Here is a 19129-nt window from a genome sequence, read left to right as displayed (position 1 = left end):
TATTTCTTATAAAATACAACTATATAGGCCAATTACACCAAGTTGTTGTTTGGTATTATATTTGTTTTGAACAATGACTTGAGAAGTGTTGTTTTGTTAGAAAATACTACACATATTTGCTTTAGAAGCAACCTTTTATTTATTCGTATGTTAGATAGTGGCAACACCATCAAAGGACAAGACATATCTATTAAAAAATATAAAAAGAATTGGAGCTAAATCATACTTATAATGTCGTATCTACAAGTATCTCTTTACATTTTATTACTACTATCCATTTGCTAGACCTCCAAGGACACTTGCATCTATATAAGTTGGTTTATTACAAGTAATTATTCATAAGATAGAAACCAGTTTTATTTTTCATGCATAAGTAGTGTTGAATTTGAAGTATAGGTATTATATCTCATATCTAGACTCATTCACAGTTTTTCTAATTAATGCTTCTACTTCTTTTAATGTTGGAAAGAAGTTTTTTGGAATATGATTATAAATTTTTTTTTTGTTTTTTTTGTTTTTTTTGTTTTTTTTTGTTTTTTTTTGTTTATTAATAAAATATTATATTTAAACCTGATATATTTAATTTATTAAAGAAAAATAGTTGATTTTTAAATATTAATATTCTGTTTTATCAAATGAAACTTTTAAAATGGAAAATATTAATGTTTAAACTAAATTTATTATTATTAAGTGATGGTTGTATATAATCTTGGTTGATTATAGGATTTTTTATATTTTTATATTAAATACATAATCATATTCAAAAGTATAAAATTTTAATATAATTTATTCTAAATTGGAGTTAAATTGAAGTTTTAATAGTAGAATAAAAACTAATTTAATTAATTTATTTATAAATAAAATACATGCAGCAATTTATCAATCAAAGTTTGGACTTTTGATTTCTTGAAAAATAATAATATATGATCATTGCAACATTAAAAACATTATCTATATAAAATTATTTTATAAGTGATATAGTCAAACCTAATAATAGTAATAATTGTTTATATTTGAAGCATACTTTATAAATCATTATGTTATTGTGGAATTTTATTATTAAAAGTTGTGGTAAGTTGATTCGGCTATGGTTTAAATAACAAGTAAATAATTTTTCGAGTACCAAATATATATATACATATATATATTCTTTTCTTTTCTTAAACTCAATTTCAAATCTTAGATTCTCAATACTTGTAAAATCTTACATGGAGCAGTCCAATCTCTACATCATTTATTTTCTCTTTTACTTTTTAATTCAATGTTCTCATCATAAAAATACTTATTTTATGACCATACGTATAGTAATCTGGTCTAAAACGTTATAGACCAGATTGTCAAGAAGCGAGAAAGAGCTGTACCCAATAGATGAATGATATGAATCCCAACCCTAAAACCCAACATTTTCGGGATGAAAAAAGAGTATCAAGGAACTTCTTCTGTCCATCTATTTATAGAAAATAAATTGACATAGATTGCATTGCGTGGCACAACATTAAAGGATCGTCCATTAATGCGTTCAAGGGATACCTTTTCTGAAGCTCAGAAATGTAATGCCGTTGCTCAGATTTCCACGTCACTTTTGGCAAATTAGACCTACCTGGATTGGGACCCACATTCCAAAAGTAGGAATATGCACTGGATCCAACCCCCTTGAGACTGAGACGTCACCCCATCCCCTTAATAACAGGGGTGCTGATGGCAGTGGAAGTTCGTTAAGCGCAAGGAGAGGGGAGGGGAAGGGGAGGGGAAGGGGAGGGAGGGGAGGTGTGATCGGAGTCCGACGTCGAGTGGAGGTGGGGGTGGGAGAGGGGAAGGGGAGGGAGGGGAGGTATGATCGGAGTCCGACGTCGAGTGGAGGTGGGGGTGGGAGAGGGGAAGGGGAGGGGAGGTGGGTTGTGGGAAGAAGCAGGATACTGTGCGCGAGCGGCGAGACTGGTGGGCAGGATGGGGGATTCTGGGGGGTGAGATTGAATTTCGGAGAATTGCTCCGGAGGCATGGAGGCCGGCCAGTCTGATCCTGAGGCGTTGCGATGGAACAGGCCTGGGAAAAAGCTGAGATCCTTGCACCGGAGCTCCTCCGCGTGCTTGCGATATGGGCCCATCAGGGTGCTAGTCGTCGTGTTGGGGTGGATTGTGGCCTGTGGTGTCGGGGCGGTGCTGTGGCGAGCTGCGTTGAAGTTCAGGGAACAGGAGTTTGATCTAAAGTGTGAGAACCGTAAGGAGGTGAGCTTGCTGTTGTGGTCTTGGCGTTCTTCCTTCATTGGTTCGCTCGTGGATTTTCATGAGTTTTCTCGCATGTTTTTAACGACGCGGGGTTTTTTTACATAGTTTGATTTGATTTGATTTGATTTGATTTGATTTTTACATGTTTTTATGAAGGTTTTTGCAAAGGGCATTGTCATAGCGTCGACGGCAAATGAAGAAACTATAACTGAAGGCATCACTTAATTTGACATTTAGCTTATGTGATATCTTTGTTGCATTTGAGCGACTTTTGGTTGAAATTTTAACTGGCTTGGGAGACTGGGGTTTTATGAGCAACGCATATGAATCATTTTCTTACCTGGATTTCGGCGATTTCGCGTTCAGGTCTTGAAGTCACAGGTAGAGAATAACCTGAATGCATCCTTTGTCATAGTGGGGTTGTTGGCCAGCGTACCGGAGGTTAGCGCTGACATGTGGGTAAACTTTGCGACGAGAACCTTGTTCCTGCGACCCACTGTGAAGAGACTGGTGTATGTGGAGCGGGTACCTGCAGCTAACAGAGCAGCTTTCGAGAGAAAGTGGAACACCAGCATTCTCTACATTAACCACTCAAATGTAACTGAAGTTCGGTCTGCCAATGACACGGAGTATTCACCCGTTGTGTTCGAGACCGATGATAAGGTGCCCAAGTACTTATTTGTAGACGCTGGAGCATACCCTGCTTACAGAAGCGCCATAGATGCTGCACGGGACACAGGGCTATTTACGCTGTCTCCTGTAACTCCAAGGCGTGATGGCACATGGCAAATGGGAGCCTATCTTGCGTATTATGGTCCGGGACGTGATTATACCTCATTCTCAAGCACAGAAGCGCGAAGGCAGGCTTGTAGGGGTTACGTGGGAATCGTTATGAATGTCACTGACGTATTCCACGGAGTCCTGTCAAGGTAGTGGGTTGTTATCATCCAGTCGCTGACTTTCTGTCTTTGTGTGTCGTTTTTGTATCCTTTCTCGATTGCGAGCTTGAAGGAATTGCAACCTTCATGGTGTCCCTCTGCGGCTCAGATTTACAGATGTCGACGACATGGATGTGGTCGCCGTTTTCAACGTGAATTCAAAACTAGAGTCATTTGATTCTTATAACTGCTCGGCTGCAGCTTCTTCGAAATCATGTGCGGTCCCTTTATTTGATCCAGCCGGTCGGGCTTCGGAGTTTAGCAAGGCGGCAGTGACGTGGGAATATGGAACTCAACATTTCGAAGTGCGATGTCTTCCTAAGCGAAACTTAAAGCTGCTAGCTCTGCGAGCTGCCATAGCATGGCCCCTTCTCATGTCACTGGTAGTAATCTTCTTCTCCATCATAGTCTACCTAGTGCTCAAGCGAATGCAGGCTATTGAGGAGGAGGTTCGTCTCATGGAAAAGATGAACGAGGACCTCAATGTCGCCAAATTGGCTGCTGAAGCTGCAGATAAAGCGAAGTCCAATTTTCTGGCAACAGTTTCTCATGAAATTAGGTTAGTATTTCAATCATCCTGGAACTGTTCATCTACGCGACTTCGTTTAGGAAAGACCATGACATTCCTTTAACAGGCTTGTATTTTATGAACTTTCTGGGCAGGTCTCATCATATGTCTCTTTGTTTCCATCTTGGTTTTCCGCAAGTTCTGTTTCATTCCTTTGAAAGCGTAAAGTATACCTCAAGTTTTACTGTGCCGAACCGTCCCTAGTATTATGCTAAATGGTTTTGTGGTCCTCATCATCCTACTTAATGTAATTCTTTATGGCATTGTGATACAGGACTCCAATGAATGGAGTGATTGGAATGACGAATTTGCTTATGGGAACCAATTTGACTACCCAGCAGCTTGAATATGTTAAAGTTGTACAAGCCAGTGGCAACACTCTTATGTACGCTCCTATACTTTGCTACTTTTTTCGTCAATTTATCCGTCTACTCTTAGACGATCATTGCTTGCGCTCACAGTAGGTCAGCCATGGCCGTCCCTGCAGTGCCATAAACTTCCCCTGAGCGCTCTCTTTTTGCCATACTTTTCCTTGACGAGTGTAAGATGTGATGGCAGAGCTCTCATCAATGATGTGCTGGACCTGTCCAAGATTGAGGCGGGTAGAATGGAGCTTGAGTCGGTCGCTTACGATATCCGTAAGGAGGTGGACGGCGTATTTTTACTCTTTGATGACAGAGCGCAGCAGAACAAGATCGAATTGTCCATGCTTGTCCATGATGCAGTGCCGAATTACATAGTGGGAGATCCTGGAAGGTTCCATCAGGTATTTGCCCTTTTCTCTTTACGAGTTTATTGAGCGCCAGTTAGCAATTTTATGACAAATCTTAAACGACCGAGTTCGTATGGAATGCTGAAATTTGAACTTCGTAGAGCTTGAAATTAACTCGTGTTCCCTCTTGTATGCAGATTCTCGCCAACGTTGTTAGCAACGCCTTGAAGGTACTAATTTTTTGTTTCCACCAATTGACACATCAATGATAAGTTTTCTGAATCCTGAATACCGAGTTCTGTGATGGTGATTTGAGTGTTTCTGCTCAGCTGCTAGTCATTCTTACAACCAGTTATAATTGCTTTTGTGTTTCTTTATTTATATAATTTCTAAAAATCAAAGTAAAAGAAAAAAAAAAAAAAAAAAACTTCTATTTCTTCACCAGTTCACGAGGGAGGGCAACATTCTTGTGTGTGTTCGTGCAATGCGCGTCAGTCAAGGAAACAAAGCACTCTTCACGGCTATCACCATTGACCAGAATTCTGCGGTCCCTGGAGACGTTCAGCCTTCGCAAGTGCTTCCCGATGAACCATTTTCACTAGTCGGATCCGACGGGATGAAATTGTATGAAGACCAGGATGTTGCTCCGAGATTGAGTATTCAACCTGGAAGTGAGTCGAATAGAAGTGAAGCACTTGATTTATGGAGGAAATGGGAATGGAAGAACCTATCTGGGAGCCATTGCAAGCCTCCAAATCAATTCATTTTAATCGTTTCTGTGGAGGATACAGGTGCTGACTCCCCCCACGCACACACGTGATATTTCAGCTTATGATTCTTCCCTATATCGACTCTCATTCTGTTTACTCAGTGAGTAAACACTAATTGGTAATAGTATTGAAATTCAGGCCCTGGCATCCCATGTCATATGGAGCCTCGTTTGTTTCAACCTTTTTCTCAAGCCGACAGCAACAGTTCAAGAGAGCATGGAGGCACTGGAATTGGTTTGTTTATAAGCCAGGTGAGTTCATGTTATCTTACGAAGAAGTTAAAACTGCTCTTTCGTGCATTCATTAGAGTCGAGGTATTAGGATTGTTGAATTACGTGAACGTCTTGTTTTTGCAAATTTGAAAAAAAGTAAATTTTTGCTGGTTGACAAGTGTCTATGTTGAGTCTTGCAGAAACTGATAAAACTGATGAACGGCACCATAAGGGTGATGAGCGAGCCGGGCAAAGGAAGTGTATTTGAATTTACGCTTCCTGCAAGCTTTGCCGACACTGCTGGAGGGAGTAAGCCGCAACTTCCGATGGAAGATAAGAGACTGAAGGGTTTACATGTTGCTCTTGTGGATACAGATCTCGTTCATCGGGTACTGTCATTTACGAATCGCACTCTCGAATGCCATCTCCTTATCATGACAGGAAGAAGTTTGGACTTAGTTACATGAGGCAATGCCTACACTCTTTTGCAAAAATGTTCACGTAGATATTGTCATTTTTTCGCTTGCGTTAACTGCCAAGTCATCAGAGACAAATTACTTGTGAAGGTGATCTCATGGTGCAGGAAATTACAGCTAGCTTCTTGCGGTACTCAGGCATGCATGTTGAGCTTGCCGATGACGTACAGTCCACAATGGAGATTTTGCAGAGGACTGGAGGACCTACTCTTCAAGCTGTTATGGTCGATATTAAAGGGTTACCCAGTGCACCAGCTGTAGAGTTAGCCAGGTCAATACGGAGCACACCAAGTCTAAAGGCTTTATCTGTGCTAGTTCTCACTTCAAATCCAGTATCTCCTCCAGGTGAGAAAGAATTAAAAGATGCTGGGGTGTCCTTCATTATTAGCAAATCCTTACGATTATCCACAGGCTCTTCTGTGTTGCTAGAGGCAATGGGCTTAAAACCCCAAGCACCCGTGAAGAAGAAGGCTAATGACAATGTCAAATTACTGCTTGGCAAACGGCTGCTTGTGGTAATCAACTCTTTCTTCACATTATCTTCTGAATCCATTGCACGCGATCTTTTCTAGAAACTTTTATGTTTGTGTTGAACTCAAGTGGTTAAGAGGACGCCAATCTTGATACGTAAGCAATATTGATGTATGACCACTGTTGATTATTATCATTGGTTCTATGTTGTGCTCATGTCTAGGTGGATGACAACATGGTCAATCAAAGAGTAGCAACTTCAATGTTGAAAAGATACGGTGCCATAGTGTCAAGCGTAAACAGCGGCATTGAAGACAAGAAATTAGACCTCGTGTTGATGGATATTCAGATGTCCGAGGTAATACTTTGCAGTTTAGAGCTCAACAGTTTATCATAATCGCAGGTGCAACTTCAGAATAGAAGTTGAAGTCATTGTTTTCGTTTGTAGGTTCATTAGTTCTAATCAGTTGCAGAACTAGTTCTTGGTATGTGTGGCTAATGCGGTGACCTTAACAGATGGATGGTTGGCAAGCAACACGCCACATTCGCAATTGGGAAGTCGAAAACTGCGACACTTGTTGCAAGTCAAACGTAAACTGGTGCAGACACAACCGACTTCCCATCGTTGCGGTTACAGCGGATGCTATGAAAGGCACTCACGCAGAGTGTTTCAGCTCAGGAATGGATGACTACATTACTAAAGTAAGTGCAACTCTCTGGTATTTCAATGCGCTCGAGGCGTTAGAATGGACTGTTCACCGTTAGCAAACGATTTTGAAGATGTAGTGAAGTATTGATTCAACAAGTTTTGACATGTTTTTCTTTTGGCTTTGACAGCCTCTGGATCAGAAACAGCTGCAGTCCCTATTGGAGCGATTCATTAAGAGGGACTTGGTGAATGTACCACCCATGACAGACGTCGGCAGCTAACGAGTGTTCCAGTTGTACTTCGTTGAGTTTGAAGGGAATTTTTGCTCGCTAGGAAAAAGTGGGTAGGGTCAAAGAGCACTTTGGCCGTGTATGCTGGTAAATGTAAAGGTTAATAAGAATCGGTTTGAAGTTTGTGACGCGCATTTTTTTCCTCAGATCAATTTGAGAATCGTTTCTATGTGCTCTTAAAATCAAGGTCCACGGAGTATCGGCGTGAAGATAGAGGCTTCAGGCGGCGCACCAGATCTGTTAGATCATTTTACTAATTTACACGTGCCAACAACTGCTCCTCGCCGACTCGGACGTTTCTGAAAGACCTCGGACCATTTTAGTTCCCTCTCTAATTCTCGTTCTCACATCTTCTCTCGCCACTCGGTTGTTCCACTCACAATGTTAACGAGCTTAAAGAAAGACTGCTACAATTACAGTAACATTTTCTTCATTTGGCATTTAAAATATGTTTTAATAAATTGGGCATTCTGGACCTGCAAATTGTTAAGATTCACTCTGCGATCTAGCACTTGCAGAGGGTCCTCAATCGCGAAACATGCTTTACCGAATCAAAAGTCAGTATGTCAGATACTGACTGTCAGAAGTGAGGGAACAAAACCTCACTGATAGTCATTTCATTGTTGGAGGGAAATCGCCGAAGATTTTATTTGAATGAACTTAAGAAGTTCGCCATCTGTAGCATGAGAAAAATAAAAATTTGCGTTGAAAAGATATCAACTTCGTAACGATGAATGGATCAAGCATACCTCTACAAATCCCGCGTCCCCTCGGGTGGCACTAGTAATCCGATGGAATTCTCGCTGACTGGCTACTCAAAATCTGTTGGGTGCAGCAATTATCAGGAGTTTCTTTGAACTTGTGGCACAATTACCTCCAGGGAATTGCTGCGGCTCTTTCGTACTTGCACGAGTAACGGCAGAAAATTGTTCTGCAAAGCGGGCATCGCCTGCAGCAAAGTTATGTTACGTGCTAAGTTCAATACACATCGGAGGAACTTGGAGTTCGTCTGGCTCGTTGACCAGAGGTTACTGCAATTAATCTATGTGAGTAAACGCTCGCTAAGCTACATGCCGCTAGAGTTTCTCTTGTAAACAAAAGCACAGCGAAAGCAGATGTGGACGTCATTGGAGTCTTGCTGCTTAGAGTCATGTGGAGGGCGACCACTGGATATGGATGCAGTGGAACTTGGAGATGTGGTGCTGATAGATACGTGCTCTCGAAACCGGGAATCTTTTGAGAATCGTAGACTGAATGCTAGGAGGTAAAGGAACTTCAACTGCATGGCCCTTTGAGACCAGTTACCCTGTTTTCAATGATGAGACCAGCAAACTTGGACACTCATTCAACCGGTATTACATTTGAGGGGAATTAGTGCTATCAGGATCCAAAAATTGTGCGGTTGAAGCACATCACGTGGCCAGTGAAGAGAACAGGTGAGATTTGCGTCTGGGGGGTCCCAGTACAAAGGTCAAGCCTCGAGAACACTAAATTTGCACTGACGCCACTTGCGTATCTACGGATACCGCAATTTCTATCAGTTAGATTTCGAGGTTCTCTTCACAATTGGTCTCTTCAAATTCATATACGCCCCTACTCATTGCGAGATGCAACAATTACCAACATCAATGTGATCATTCGCTAACTGATCTCAACTGCAGCAACGAAAATTGCTTGTGTCTGTTCTTCAATGGCAATGTAGGAACTAATTAGTCAATGCATTGCATTCGAGATAGTCATACAATTAAATGAGATTATAAAACCATCAGTAACTTCCACAAATAAACCGCAAGAGCACTCCTGTCCGTTGCCTAGCAGCTTGGGTAACCGGCGCATCGGTTCGTAGCGATGGACATCTCCGTGGCTTTTCATTGACACTGTGGGCTTCGTAAATCAATACGTGTACGCGCTAACGGTTGTGTGCACCCAAAAGTGTACTCATTATTTGCTAACTCGTGCTCATCCACAACGCAGCACAATTACAGATTCCACTAAATGTTTTTACCTCAGCCACCACCTCAGATGACAAAATTTGGGAGCTGGATTTAAAGACAAAAATGGCTGCATGAGCAGATTCTCGTTCAGCACCCTGCCCTACCATCTGCTTCCATTGTAGACTTCTGTAGACCCAAAATCTCGCCACAACGAGTGACTGATAAAAACTAAGACGCTTGGCATCCCTGATCACCAGGCATGTGACAAAATCCTATTAGAAAAAGCTACAGCAATCCTGTAGACATGATAAGTTGCGTAAAACTATCAAAGACTACCTGGTGCTGTTAAAGTGACCAAAGATACACTTTCATACGCGGCTCACTACACAGGTGCCTTGGGTCCGTCTTTGGATATCCAGATGAAGTATGACAATCCAGGATCCTCTCATTGTCATTCCGTGATAGTTTGAATTAAATGATTCACAAGTGCCATGCTTATCAATGTCGGAAATGACGAACTTCGGTGAAAAGCATAGCTACTCCATACTTGTTGCAACAGTCAATAGCGTCTTGGTCACGCATGCTACCACCAGGCTGTGCTATGACCTTCACACCTGCCTTGCAAGCCTCTTCAACAGCATCGTTCCAAGCAAACGGAAAGAATGCATCGCTTGCGAGAGCAGCACCTTTTGCTTCCTCCCCAGCCTTTTCCAACGCTATTTGCAAACTCTTGATTCGGTTCGGTTGGCCACTTCCCATTCCTAACATCCGGCTATCCTGAGAGATTTCAAATTGTATCAGTATCAAGTAGTCAGCGAACCAAGATAACGAAAAACAAGTGATAAAGATCTCTGTTATTGCATCATACTGATGAGAAACATTACCAAATTAGGGTTCGTGTAGAGAATACTGACATACCTTAGCTACAACAATGGCGTTGCTTTTCACATGCTTGCAGCATAGCCAAGCAAATTGAGCATCATCCACGAGCTCCAAGGTTGGCACCTTGCTTGTAACAACTTTAAACCCAAGGTCTTCTGGTGTCTTGTCATCAGAATCCTGGAGCAACCAACCGCCCCCAATTTGTCGCAAAGACCGTCGACCCTTTTTGGTATGTTCAGCCTTCAGAATACGGAGAGTTTTAGATTTCCCCTTCAAAATCTCTAGACCTTTCTCTGTGTAACTGGGAGCCACCACAATTTCATAAAACATCCGGGTTTCACAATCTGTGGGACTACGAAACTCCCGAATCTCGCGTGCAAGGGTCTACAAAAACACACGTCACCAGGTCATTACAAAGAAGAATAATAAATACAAAATCAGATCAAATCACGAAAATGAGAACTGACAAAAGTGTACAAAGAGCCAATTAAGAGTTTACCTCATCTACTTCCACATTGAATGCGACAATGCCTCCAAATGCACTAACAGGATCAGCCCTGACTGCAAGACGGTAAGCCTCCAACAGTCCTTGATTTGGACCAACAGAGGCAACTCCACAAGGATTAGTATGCTTGACTACCACACATGTAGGATTGTTGAACTCGCATACACAATTCCAGGCTGCATCCGCATCCAAATAGTTGTTATATGACATTTCCTGCCCAACAAGAATAGTTCAACATCAGAAAACTTGATCCTCGACCACATAAAAAACGCCGGAGACTGACAGAGCATTACAAAGTCTCAATTCGCAAAGGTCATTTTACAATCATCAACTAGAGTCACAGATTATAAACAGAAAAAACCCATCAACTTACCTTGCCATGATATTGCACTGAAGTGGCGATGCCTCCAGCCCTGAATTCACAAAGTGACTTGTCCTCGTAGAAAGCAGCCCTTTGATGTGGGTTCTCACCATACCTTAACTTTTGTTTCAAAGTCAGAGGTACTGTCAGACTTGGTGGAAATTCAGTTGTTTCTTCTGGGAATTTCCAACAAGAACAATTAACAATGAATCAAGAGCAACCAGCAATGTTTTATTTTTACTCCAAACACACACTTCAAGTTGTTCAGCCGCAAAAAGCGTTTATATCAATGAGATCAGCTAACCTTCAATCTCCAACCAGCTGCGACTAACAAAAAGTAGTTACGAAAAATATGGACATACCACCATCTCGCTGATGCTTCCATAACCATTCAGCCACAGCTGAATCGTAAGATGACGCATGCTGAAACGCTTTCCACGCCAACCTTCTTCGGAAGCTGATGCTACTATCATCACCTTTTTGAAGCTTTGCTAGAACTTCTGGGTAATCATCGGGGTCAACTACTACCATCACATCCGTGTGGTTCTGTAAGAGCAATCAATTTGCATGTCTTAGTTCTAACATACCAGAATTGATAAGGGGTAAAACGAAGCTGGATCTTTCCTATGCATGTTCTTAAATTGTTCAAGATTGGGATTGGAAGCATCCAGAATGAGATATATGAAATGATAAAGTCACCTATACGAGATAGTTAGGATGAGGTACATAGAAAGAGGGAAAAGACGTGCAGCAACAAATTTGAAAATGTTCAAGTGTCAGAATAGAACTTGGGGATCCAGTGAATCACCAGGTATAGAACGGTAGTGGACTTAATAATGACAAACCTGAGACACAAGGCGTACCTTACCTTTGCGGCAGCTCTAATCATAGATGGACCTCCAATGTCGATGTTCTCAACCCCCGTCTCAAAATCTACGTTTGAGGATGTTACGGTACTATAGAAAGGATATAGGTTAACCACCACCACATCGATAGTTCCTGTAAGAAAAGAAAACTCCAACAGATTAGGGCTAACTAAAGAGGTGTCCTCGTAACGAGCACTGATATCAATTCAGGTAGTCAGGAGTGTAGTTTCAAGACACAAGGCCTTCGACCCGGTGCTAATTTGTAGATAATATTAACTCAATCCTCAACTTACTAGGATTATGACTATCCATAATGTTGCAAAGGCGACACAAAGATGAGCTCACCAATTCCATGCTGCTGGAGTGCTTCCATGTGGGACTGCATGTCTCGCCTTGCCAAAATACCGCCGTGAACTGCTGGATGTAATGTTTTCACGCGCCCATCGAGCTAAGAAGAACAAAGATAATTCACGACTGTCAGCTCAAGATTCCAAAGGCTCAGCTAAACAGTTCAAGGTTTAGGTATAATACCGCCTCACAACTTCCAGACACAGCAGCATCGTCTTATGCAGAAAATCTATGTAGTAGGAAACAGCTAAATTTTCTTCTATTGCGACAAGGTTACCCTCCCATTTATCGAATAAGAAAACTAGTTCAACGGAAACGGCGGAATTTAGAGTCAGACGAACACATCAAACAGGCAAATGGTGAGAGATAGAGAAACTTAGCATTCCTTTCGGAGAAAATAATTGCAAACTTTCTCACCATTTCCGGAAACGATGTTAGCTCTTCAACCCTTGTGACAGAAAAGCCTGCCTTTACAAGGGCAGTGGCAGTACCGCCTGTTGATACCAACTTATATCTGCAAATAAACCAGCCATCCAATACCACTTACGACAATTCATCTAAAAGCTTGCTCGTAATTGAAGACTTGTAAAGTAGATAATCATATGTTCCTAGAAGAAACTGAAGTTCAACATAGTCATTTCCTTCCGAAAGATCACACTACACAAAAAGAATCCCATGTTTAAGTACTAAGAAGAAGACAGCAGTTACAATGGGGTAAGCGTACCCAAGATCACCGAGTCCATTGGCAAGTAATTCAAGGTTTCGCTTATCAGAAAGCGAAATGAGCGCCTGCTTCGCTCCTGCAGGATATAAATTGCACCCAAGAACATCACGGTACACACAAAAACATCGAAAAGTGGGCCGTCGAAACAAAAACAAGACAGAATTCATCACGGAAAAGTACATTTGTTTCTGCAGAACATACACCCAAACCTAACAGATGACAGCTCCAGAATTCTAAGCGAAAACCATTACAAACCCAACCACAAAAACCAAACACGACCACTGACAGCAAACTCAATCAACAATTCCGCAACAGAAAAAACTCCTGCAACAACAGACCCGACATTGGCTGAAGCCAATTAGCTCACCCTGGCTGGTGGCCCCGGGACTAGACGAGGACGGTGAGACGGCGGAGACGGGGGACACATTGGCGGTCCTGGTAGCCGAGACGCGAGGCGCGCCGGTCTTGACCGAGGAGGAAGAGGAGAGGCGCTGCTTGACAGAGACAAGGTCCCGACTGCCTCCAACGTGGGAGCTTCGGGACGCGGCCATGGAAGGAGAACGACGGGACTGCGCAAGGGAGGAAACAGAGGACGAAGAGGAGGAGAGATTGAGGGAGAGCAGCGAGAGGGAAGCTCTGGAAGTGGCGGCCATCGCCATGGCAGCAGTGCTGATGCTCTCAGTCTTGACTGGGACTGGAGTGGGGCAACGGGCACTTTGGCTAGGGCAGGCAGCGAGGACAGCACAAGGTACCCTCTCAGTCAGAAAAACAGAACGTCTCTCCCTCTCTCTCACTCTCTCTGTCTCTTTTTCTCCCCCTGTCTTAGTCTCCTGGCAAGGACGACAATTCAACCCTCCTGCCTTTTGCAATTGCTCCTCTTCCTCTGAACGATCAAGTGATGCTCTGTTATGAATGACTGGACAGTGTCCGTGCTGCCTCACTTCTTGTCAGCCTGGAATCTGGGTTTAGGATTTAAGCTGTTCACCTCCATCTGGTCCCGTCCGATTCCCGCGCATCCGATTTCCAGGTTCGAATTTTCCCAGCCCTTGTCCAACCTCCTGTGTTCTCTTTCGATCGAGGCTCGATGTAAGAAATTCTATAGTTTTGAAGAGCAGTCATCAATGCTTACGGCTGTGCGAGTGGTTGGAGTTCGTCCGCCAAGCCAAGGGTGAAATTTAGAAACTGGATGATAAATTCTAGAAGTAAGTTACCTATTTGTAATGCTGAGTCGTTCGAATGGACACGACTCAGTAAGGAGGAACTTGAATTTTGCAATTACTGGGTACCTGAAAATGTGAACATGTTTCAGTTGGAGGAGTCGACGTGTGTGAAAGAAACGAGAGGAATGTGAGTGGAGAATAGTGGAATGTGCTATTCTAAAAGTATGGATCGAATTGTATGTTGAACTGGGCTTGCTACCCTAAGAGGTCTTTAACGTGCTGTTGTGATAAGAGCAAATGGAGAATCAAGGGGAGAATCTTGACGAGAAAGCAGCTTGATAAGAGCAATTAAAAATGGGTCAACTCTTGTGGAACTCCGTGTTGTTTTATATTCCCGCAAGATTTGGTGTCAAAAGCTTGTCTTTATGCGGTAGTGATAATGTGATAATCGTGATTGCAAAATGATTGATAGGGGCTATACATGAATGTGGTTATGCGGCGTTGATTGAGGAACTTCTGGAGGATCGGGAGATGCTCTTGGAAGCGCACTTTGCCGTTATGTGCAATTGTTGGAACCAACTGATGATAGCAGTGCTCCTTGAAGGTGATGAATCGATGTGGAAGATGTACTTTAGATTTTTCTCTCGTTTTCCTTTCGTAACCTTGAAATTCTTTCAAATACTTCGACGCGAGCTAAGATGCTCTTTCGTGAAGAACATCTAGAATCGTGTTGAACGGCTGCTTGTTACAGCAAGCTAACTGGCGAAGAACACCGTCAATTTAGCTAAAAAATTTCATCTTTTCCTTTTATCGTTGCATGATTCAACGGGGCATTTGGAATTCTCCTAATTCACGAAAACATAGTTATATTCAGTTGCATATCCAGTCACAACCGTATCTCAACTCCAATTAGACGCGACGACTACCCACTGCCTCGTGACATGCACGAGTTACAGAACCTGCTGTGGGAGATTGCCTCATCAATTTGTACAGAGGCTTCAAATGAAGCTGCAACCGTTCAACATAATTCGTGAGGCATTGGGATTAGGTGTGATGCGAATCAATTACAGAGAATTTCCATTGTGCTCTTGACCCAATGACCTAACAAGGACGTGAACTTCTCACGAGTGTTACCTCTGTGGTAGATAGCGCAGATGTCCGAACACATGGAAAGTCTATTTTTTTAGAGGAATTGTCCACTCTGGAGGAGAATTAGATTCAGATAATACGACTTGAAATGCGGTGCTTCGCAATACATTTGCAGAATGTGACAAATTACATGACGAAACTAAGCGGATCTGTGGGGTTGAGCGCATAAAGATGGATCAACAATTATGTAGCGACATCATAAATTTTGCAATATGTTATTACTGTCTATTCTCTTCTTTTCGTGTGCAAATCCTTGATAATGTTATCCATTCATCTACGAGATTAAAAGGCAACTATTTGCTAAGGTGCTGCTCTGAACTTTTTTGATACAGCTATAACAACTTATTGGGAAAGGTGTAACATGTTACATATTATTGCTCGAGTACCTCACAATCGAGTGTAAATGAAACTCAGCTTGAAAAGCCCAAATACTTTGCTTTGGGCTGTGCAAGGAACTTGATGATCCCCTAAACCACAGCACTCCACAGTATTCAGGGATCCAAATCAACGTCAAAAAATTGTCGCCCTAGCCCCAAACTCTTTTCTCTGCACTTGAAACATAGCCTCGAAAAGCACGCTGAGCAAGGTTGTTGCTCAGGTATCAGCTGTCTCCTTGATGGAGAAATTCAGCAAGCACTTTTGAAGCAAGCTGCGAAGCACTGACACCTTGCCCTTCAGCTGCCTTTGACAGATTGGCATGCACGTCTGTGTCTAAGTAAACACCTACTTTCCGGCGAGACTTGCGAGGTTCAGTGTAATTCTCAATGTAGGTCTTGAGAGCGCCAAACCCCTGCCGTGAACACAATGGACAGGCCCACACATCAATACCAACTCTAACGTAACCGAGAGTCAGGACTGGGCAGGATAGTATATTAGAACCATAACTCACGGGTGTACAGGACGCACCTGTCTGAAGGAAAAGTCGCCGAATGACTCGCCAACTTGCCGCTGAGATTTCCACATGTAAAAAAGAGGTTCCAGCACTGATTCTAGCTTATCCAACTTCACTCTTTCCATGAAAGATTCTGCCAACCTCGTCTGGTTTGGAGATCCACCTAGATATATCTGCACCACAATCAACAGATTGAAACCCTAAGTTTCACAAAGGAAAAAAATTAACTAAAACTGATGTTGGTCTGTGAACTAGAGTGCTTGCGAAGCGACAAGACATTAAATTATACCTGGTAGCTGTTTGGGCCGTCACCAACTAGTCCGAGCTCTGCCATGTATGGCCTAGCACACCCGTTAGGGCAGCCGGTAATTCTCACCACCAGCGATTCCGTGGACTTTAATCGCACTTTCTCAAAAAGATTCCGGATTCTTTTCAGAATGTCAGGTGCTCCTCGCTCAGCTTCTGCAATGGCAAGTGGGCACAGTGGCAACGCTGGGCATGCCATTGCTGTCACATTCAATGGATCCACGTACCTTGGTGACTGCAAGAGCACAATGTCCTCTTAGGAACAAACCCTGGCACCATATTGCAGAAAAAATAACGATATAAATACAAACATCCGAACCTCGATTCGGTAGAAGGGTGGGATTCGTGGCTCACCACCAATCCAACAGCAGCAAGAGCCTTGGTGATTCGCGGCCGCCACGAAGGGCGGACATCGCAGAGGATCATGTTTTGATTGGGAGTGATGCGAACATTCAAACTGTACTTCTCAATCACCTCCCGCAGGACCTTCTTTGCTTCTCCCTTAATGCGACCGTTCTCAACGTGTACACCAAAAAACAAATGCCCATCTCCCTGCAGCCATCGTTGATTCAGACGAGATAGTTAAGCCAAGCTACTTGAAATAGCAACAAAGACTACTATCTGCCCTTGATACAAAGAAGCCGAGCAAGAGATCGCTACCTGCTCATGCCACCCCAAGTAGCTCTGGAATTTAAACTCCGGGATGTCCTTAAATGGTTGAATTTTTTTGCCAAAATATTGTTCCACTACTGTCCTGAACTTGTCGATTCCCCATTCCTCAACTACATATTTCATGCGCGACATTCTACGGTCGTCCCTGCGGCCATAGTCCCGCTGGGTGGCGACAATTGCCTTCACTACGTACAGGATATCGTCCTTTGACACAAAGCCTAATTGGTCAGCCAGCCGAGGGAAGGTCGCCTCATTGCGGTGAGTTCTCCCCATTCCTCCTCCCACCTGGAAAATTTCGAAATAATCAATGAGGAAGATTGTGCCATGTAAGTGGTCTACAGAACAATTCGATAACCGACAAATTGCTGTGATACAAGAGAGATGGCACTACTCACATAAAGGTTGTAACCTTCCACTTCGCCATGCTCGTCGCTAACGACAACGATTCCGATATCGTTAGTCAAAACGTCAACAGAGTTATCCCCGGGCACAGTGATCGCAATCTTAAACTTCCGTGGCAGGAACTGTATTCCATAAATCGGCTCGGGAGAATCCTCAAAATTGGTCCCATGGGAGTTATCATTCCTAGCCAGGGTCACATCCTCCGGCTCGTCTTGAGTAATCTTCTCCCCATCAACCCAAATGTCGTAATAAGCGCCAGCCTGGGGTGCTAACAATGAGGCAATCTTGGTCGACAGCTCTGTGGCGTGCATGTACTCTGTGGTTTTGAAAGGCGCTGCAGGGGCCAGAACGTTTCGATTAACGTCACCGCAGGCTCCCAGAGTAGAGCCCAGGTTGTGAATAATGCTGCTCATCACGGTTTTCAGGTCGGTCTTGAGGACTCCATGTAGCTGGAATGTCTGCCTGGTGGTGAGACGCAGCGTGCCGATACCATATTTGTCTGCGAGCTCGTCCATGACAAGGTACAAGCGGTTGGGGACGATTCCGGAAGGATTTTTGGTCCTGAGCATAAATTGGTAGGCCTTTTTACCGGGGCCTCGGAGCTCACGGTTGTCTTGCTGGTAGCTCCCGTGGAATTTGATGAGTTGCACGGCGTCCTCGCTAACGTTTGGAGCGTCTGTCGTGAGGTCCTCCTTCAAGGGGTGGCGCAGAAAGTCACTGTTTTGCTTGATGATCTCGACCTTGCTCCGCTTCGGGGGCATTGTTGTGGGTGGCTTCACGGGCTGCGCCACAGTCACCCACGGTTTCAAAACTCAGCTCTTAGCATTCGTCGTGCGCTTAAAGTTCAGACTGAATGATCAAAATCTAACTCATACTCGCAAAGAACTCTAGGGTGTGCCTAAAGGGCGCAGCGACGCAATCCAGGTAAGAGAGGCTGATGATTCACAAAAAAACAAAACAAAACAAAACAAAAACAAAGTTTTCAAATCGTCAAAAGGAACTGCAGCAATGATAGCAAAAATCCCAGGGACATTTACCGTGGCCACGGCCCTGACGTCAAGAGAACCGGGCAACGACACACCACGAACTGTCGCCCGCTGCTGCCCCGCGGCGCTCACCCTCAATCCATCGAAGGCCGCAAAAGGAGCTGAGACGCCAAGCGTCATCTCCTTGAGAGAATTCATCTCTTCACACTAAACGAAAACACCAACAACACCAACACCAACAAAAACAACACTGATGAACTCCGCAAACCCGCCTCCAAGAGCCCAGTCTTAGACTAAACCACACTACACCACGCCGCACTCCACCCCACCCCAACTGCCGAATCTAATCTATCCACTAGACGACAACAAACCCTGCCATTCCCCCTCCTCCTCTCATAAAAATCTACTTTTGATCATCACCAGCACCGTTAGCGAAGGGGGCTGCAGGGGAACACTGTCGATCTAGCCGCTGCGGGAGCTACTGCACTACTTCCGAGAGGAGGCTTAACCACCAGACTTGACCACCAGCGCTGCGACCGCATCCACTTCTTCTTCTTGCATTCGGCCGTCCATTGGGAAGCGAGATAAGCGAGAACTAGGTTGGCTTTTCCGGTGCGGAGTAACTTAAAG

The 19129-nt window shown here is 43.6% G+C and overlaps 3 protein-coding genes across 5 annotated transcripts; 1 reads left to right on the top strand and 2 right to left on the bottom strand.

Annotated features, from left to right (window-relative positions):
* The first annotated feature begins 1894 nt into the window (after nucleotides 1-1894).
* On the top strand, nucleotides 1895-7446 carry LOC112281344 (putative histidine kinase 4). 2 transcript variants are annotated; one of them, XM_024517747.3, is made up of 13 exons: nucleotides 1895-2226; nucleotides 2593-3155; nucleotides 3274-3723; nucleotides 4007-4117; nucleotides 4291-4498; nucleotides 4642-4674; nucleotides 4890-5235; nucleotides 5353-5465; nucleotides 5627-5815; nucleotides 6010-6417; nucleotides 6597-6731; nucleotides 6890-7075; nucleotides 7211-7446. In XM_024517747.3, exons 1-13 carry the CDS (start codon nucleotides 1999-2001, stop codon nucleotides 7301-7303), a joined length of 3063 nt encoding a protein of 1020 aa, XP_024373515.1. In that variant the 5' UTR covers nucleotides 1895-1998; the 3' UTR covers nucleotides 7304-7446. The 2 variants fall into 2 exon arrangements, with proteins under 2 accessions (XP_024373515.1, XP_090105554.1); XM_090249428.1 differs by having other exon boundaries at nucleotides 1909-2226; nucleotides 2383-3155.
* Nucleotides 7447-9228: 1782 nt separating this feature from the next.
* On the bottom strand, nucleotides 9229-14323 carry LOC112281346 (uncharacterized). Of its 2 annotated transcripts, none has more exons than XM_024517749.3 (10): nucleotides 13300-14323; nucleotides 12933-13008; nucleotides 12626-12722; nucleotides 12206-12308; nucleotides 11863-11993; nucleotides 11357-11540; nucleotides 11007-11170; nucleotides 10628-10846; nucleotides 10165-10512; nucleotides 9229-10023 (listed from the first exon to the last, which is right to left on the bottom strand). In XM_024517749.3, exons 1-10 carry the CDS (start codon nucleotides 13589-13591, stop codon nucleotides 9745-9747), a joined length of 1893 nt encoding a protein of 630 aa, XP_024373517.1. In that variant the 5' UTR covers nucleotides 13592-14323; the 3' UTR covers nucleotides 9229-9744. The 2 variants fall into 2 exon arrangements, with proteins under 2 accessions (XP_024373517.1, XP_073389753.1); XM_073533652.2 differs by having other exon boundaries at nucleotides 11007-11167.
* A 1260-nt stretch (nucleotides 14324-15583) lies between these two features.
* On the bottom strand, nucleotides 15584-18777 carry LOC112281345 (sulfite reductase [ferredoxin], chloroplastic). The gene is made up of 7 exons (XM_024517748.3): nucleotides 18551-18777; nucleotides 17507-18295; nucleotides 17100-17396; nucleotides 16794-16991; nucleotides 16423-16674; nucleotides 16148-16306; nucleotides 15584-16031 (listed from the first exon to the last, which is right to left on the bottom strand). The coding sequence occupies exons 1-7, from the start codon at nucleotides 18695-18697 to the stop codon at nucleotides 15843-15845; spliced, it is 2031 nt and encodes a 676-aa protein (XP_024373516.1). The 5' UTR covers nucleotides 18698-18777; the 3' UTR covers nucleotides 15584-15842.
* Between the last annotated feature and the right edge of the window lie 352 nt (nucleotides 18778-19129).

The sequence above is a fragment of the Physcomitrium patens genome, chromosome 4 (assembly GCF_059467195.1).
Source record: "Physcomitrium patens ecotype Gransden chromosome 4, ASM5946719v1, whole genome shotgun sequence".
NCBI lineage: Eukaryota > Viridiplantae > Streptophyta > Bryopsida > Funariales > Funariaceae > Physcomitrium > Physcomitrium patens.
Note: the sequence above shows the minus strand (reverse complement) of the source record. Positions and strands in the feature narration are given on the sequence as shown.

Excerpts from the sequence above, each read along its gene's own strand:
- LOC112281344 (XM_024517747.3), top strand. The coding sequence starts at position 1,999 with ATGGAGGCCGGCCAGTCTGATCCTGAGGCGTTGCGATGGAACAGGCCT. Across the intron at positions 5,466-5,626 it reads TTGGTTTGTTTATAAGCCAG|AAACTGATAAAACTGATGAA; the intron begins GTGAGTTCATGT and ends TGAGTCTTGCAG. Across the intron at positions 6,732-6,889 it reads TGGATATTCAGATGTCCGAG|ATGGATGGTTGGCAAGCAAC; the intron begins GTAATACTTTGC and ends TGACCTTAACAG.
- LOC112281345 (XM_024517748.3), bottom strand. The coding sequence starts at position 18,697 with ATGAATTCTCTCAAGGAGATGACGCTTGGCGTCTCAGCTCCTTTTGCG. Across the intron at positions 17,397-17,506 it reads TGGAAGGTTACAACCTTTAT|GTGGGAGGAGGAATGGGGAG; the intron begins GTGAGTAGTGCC and ends GAAATTTTCCAG. Across the intron at positions 16,675-16,793 it reads TTGCTGCTGTTGGATTGGTG|TCACCAAGGTACGTGGATCC; the intron begins GTGAGCCACGAA and ends GTGCTCTTGCAG.
- LOC112281346 (XM_024517749.3), bottom strand. The coding sequence starts at position 13,591 with ATGGCGATGGCCGCCACTTCCAGAGCTTCCCTCTCGCTGCTCTCCCTC. Across the intron at positions 12,309-12,625 it reads TAACATCGTTTCCGGAAATG|CTCGATGGGCGCGTGAAAAC; the intron begins GTGAGAAAGTTT and ends TGTTCTTCTTAG. Across the intron at positions 10,847-11,006 it reads CAGTGCAATATCATGGCAAG|GAAATGTCATATAACAACTA; the intron begins GTAAGTTGATGG and ends CTTGTTGGGCAG.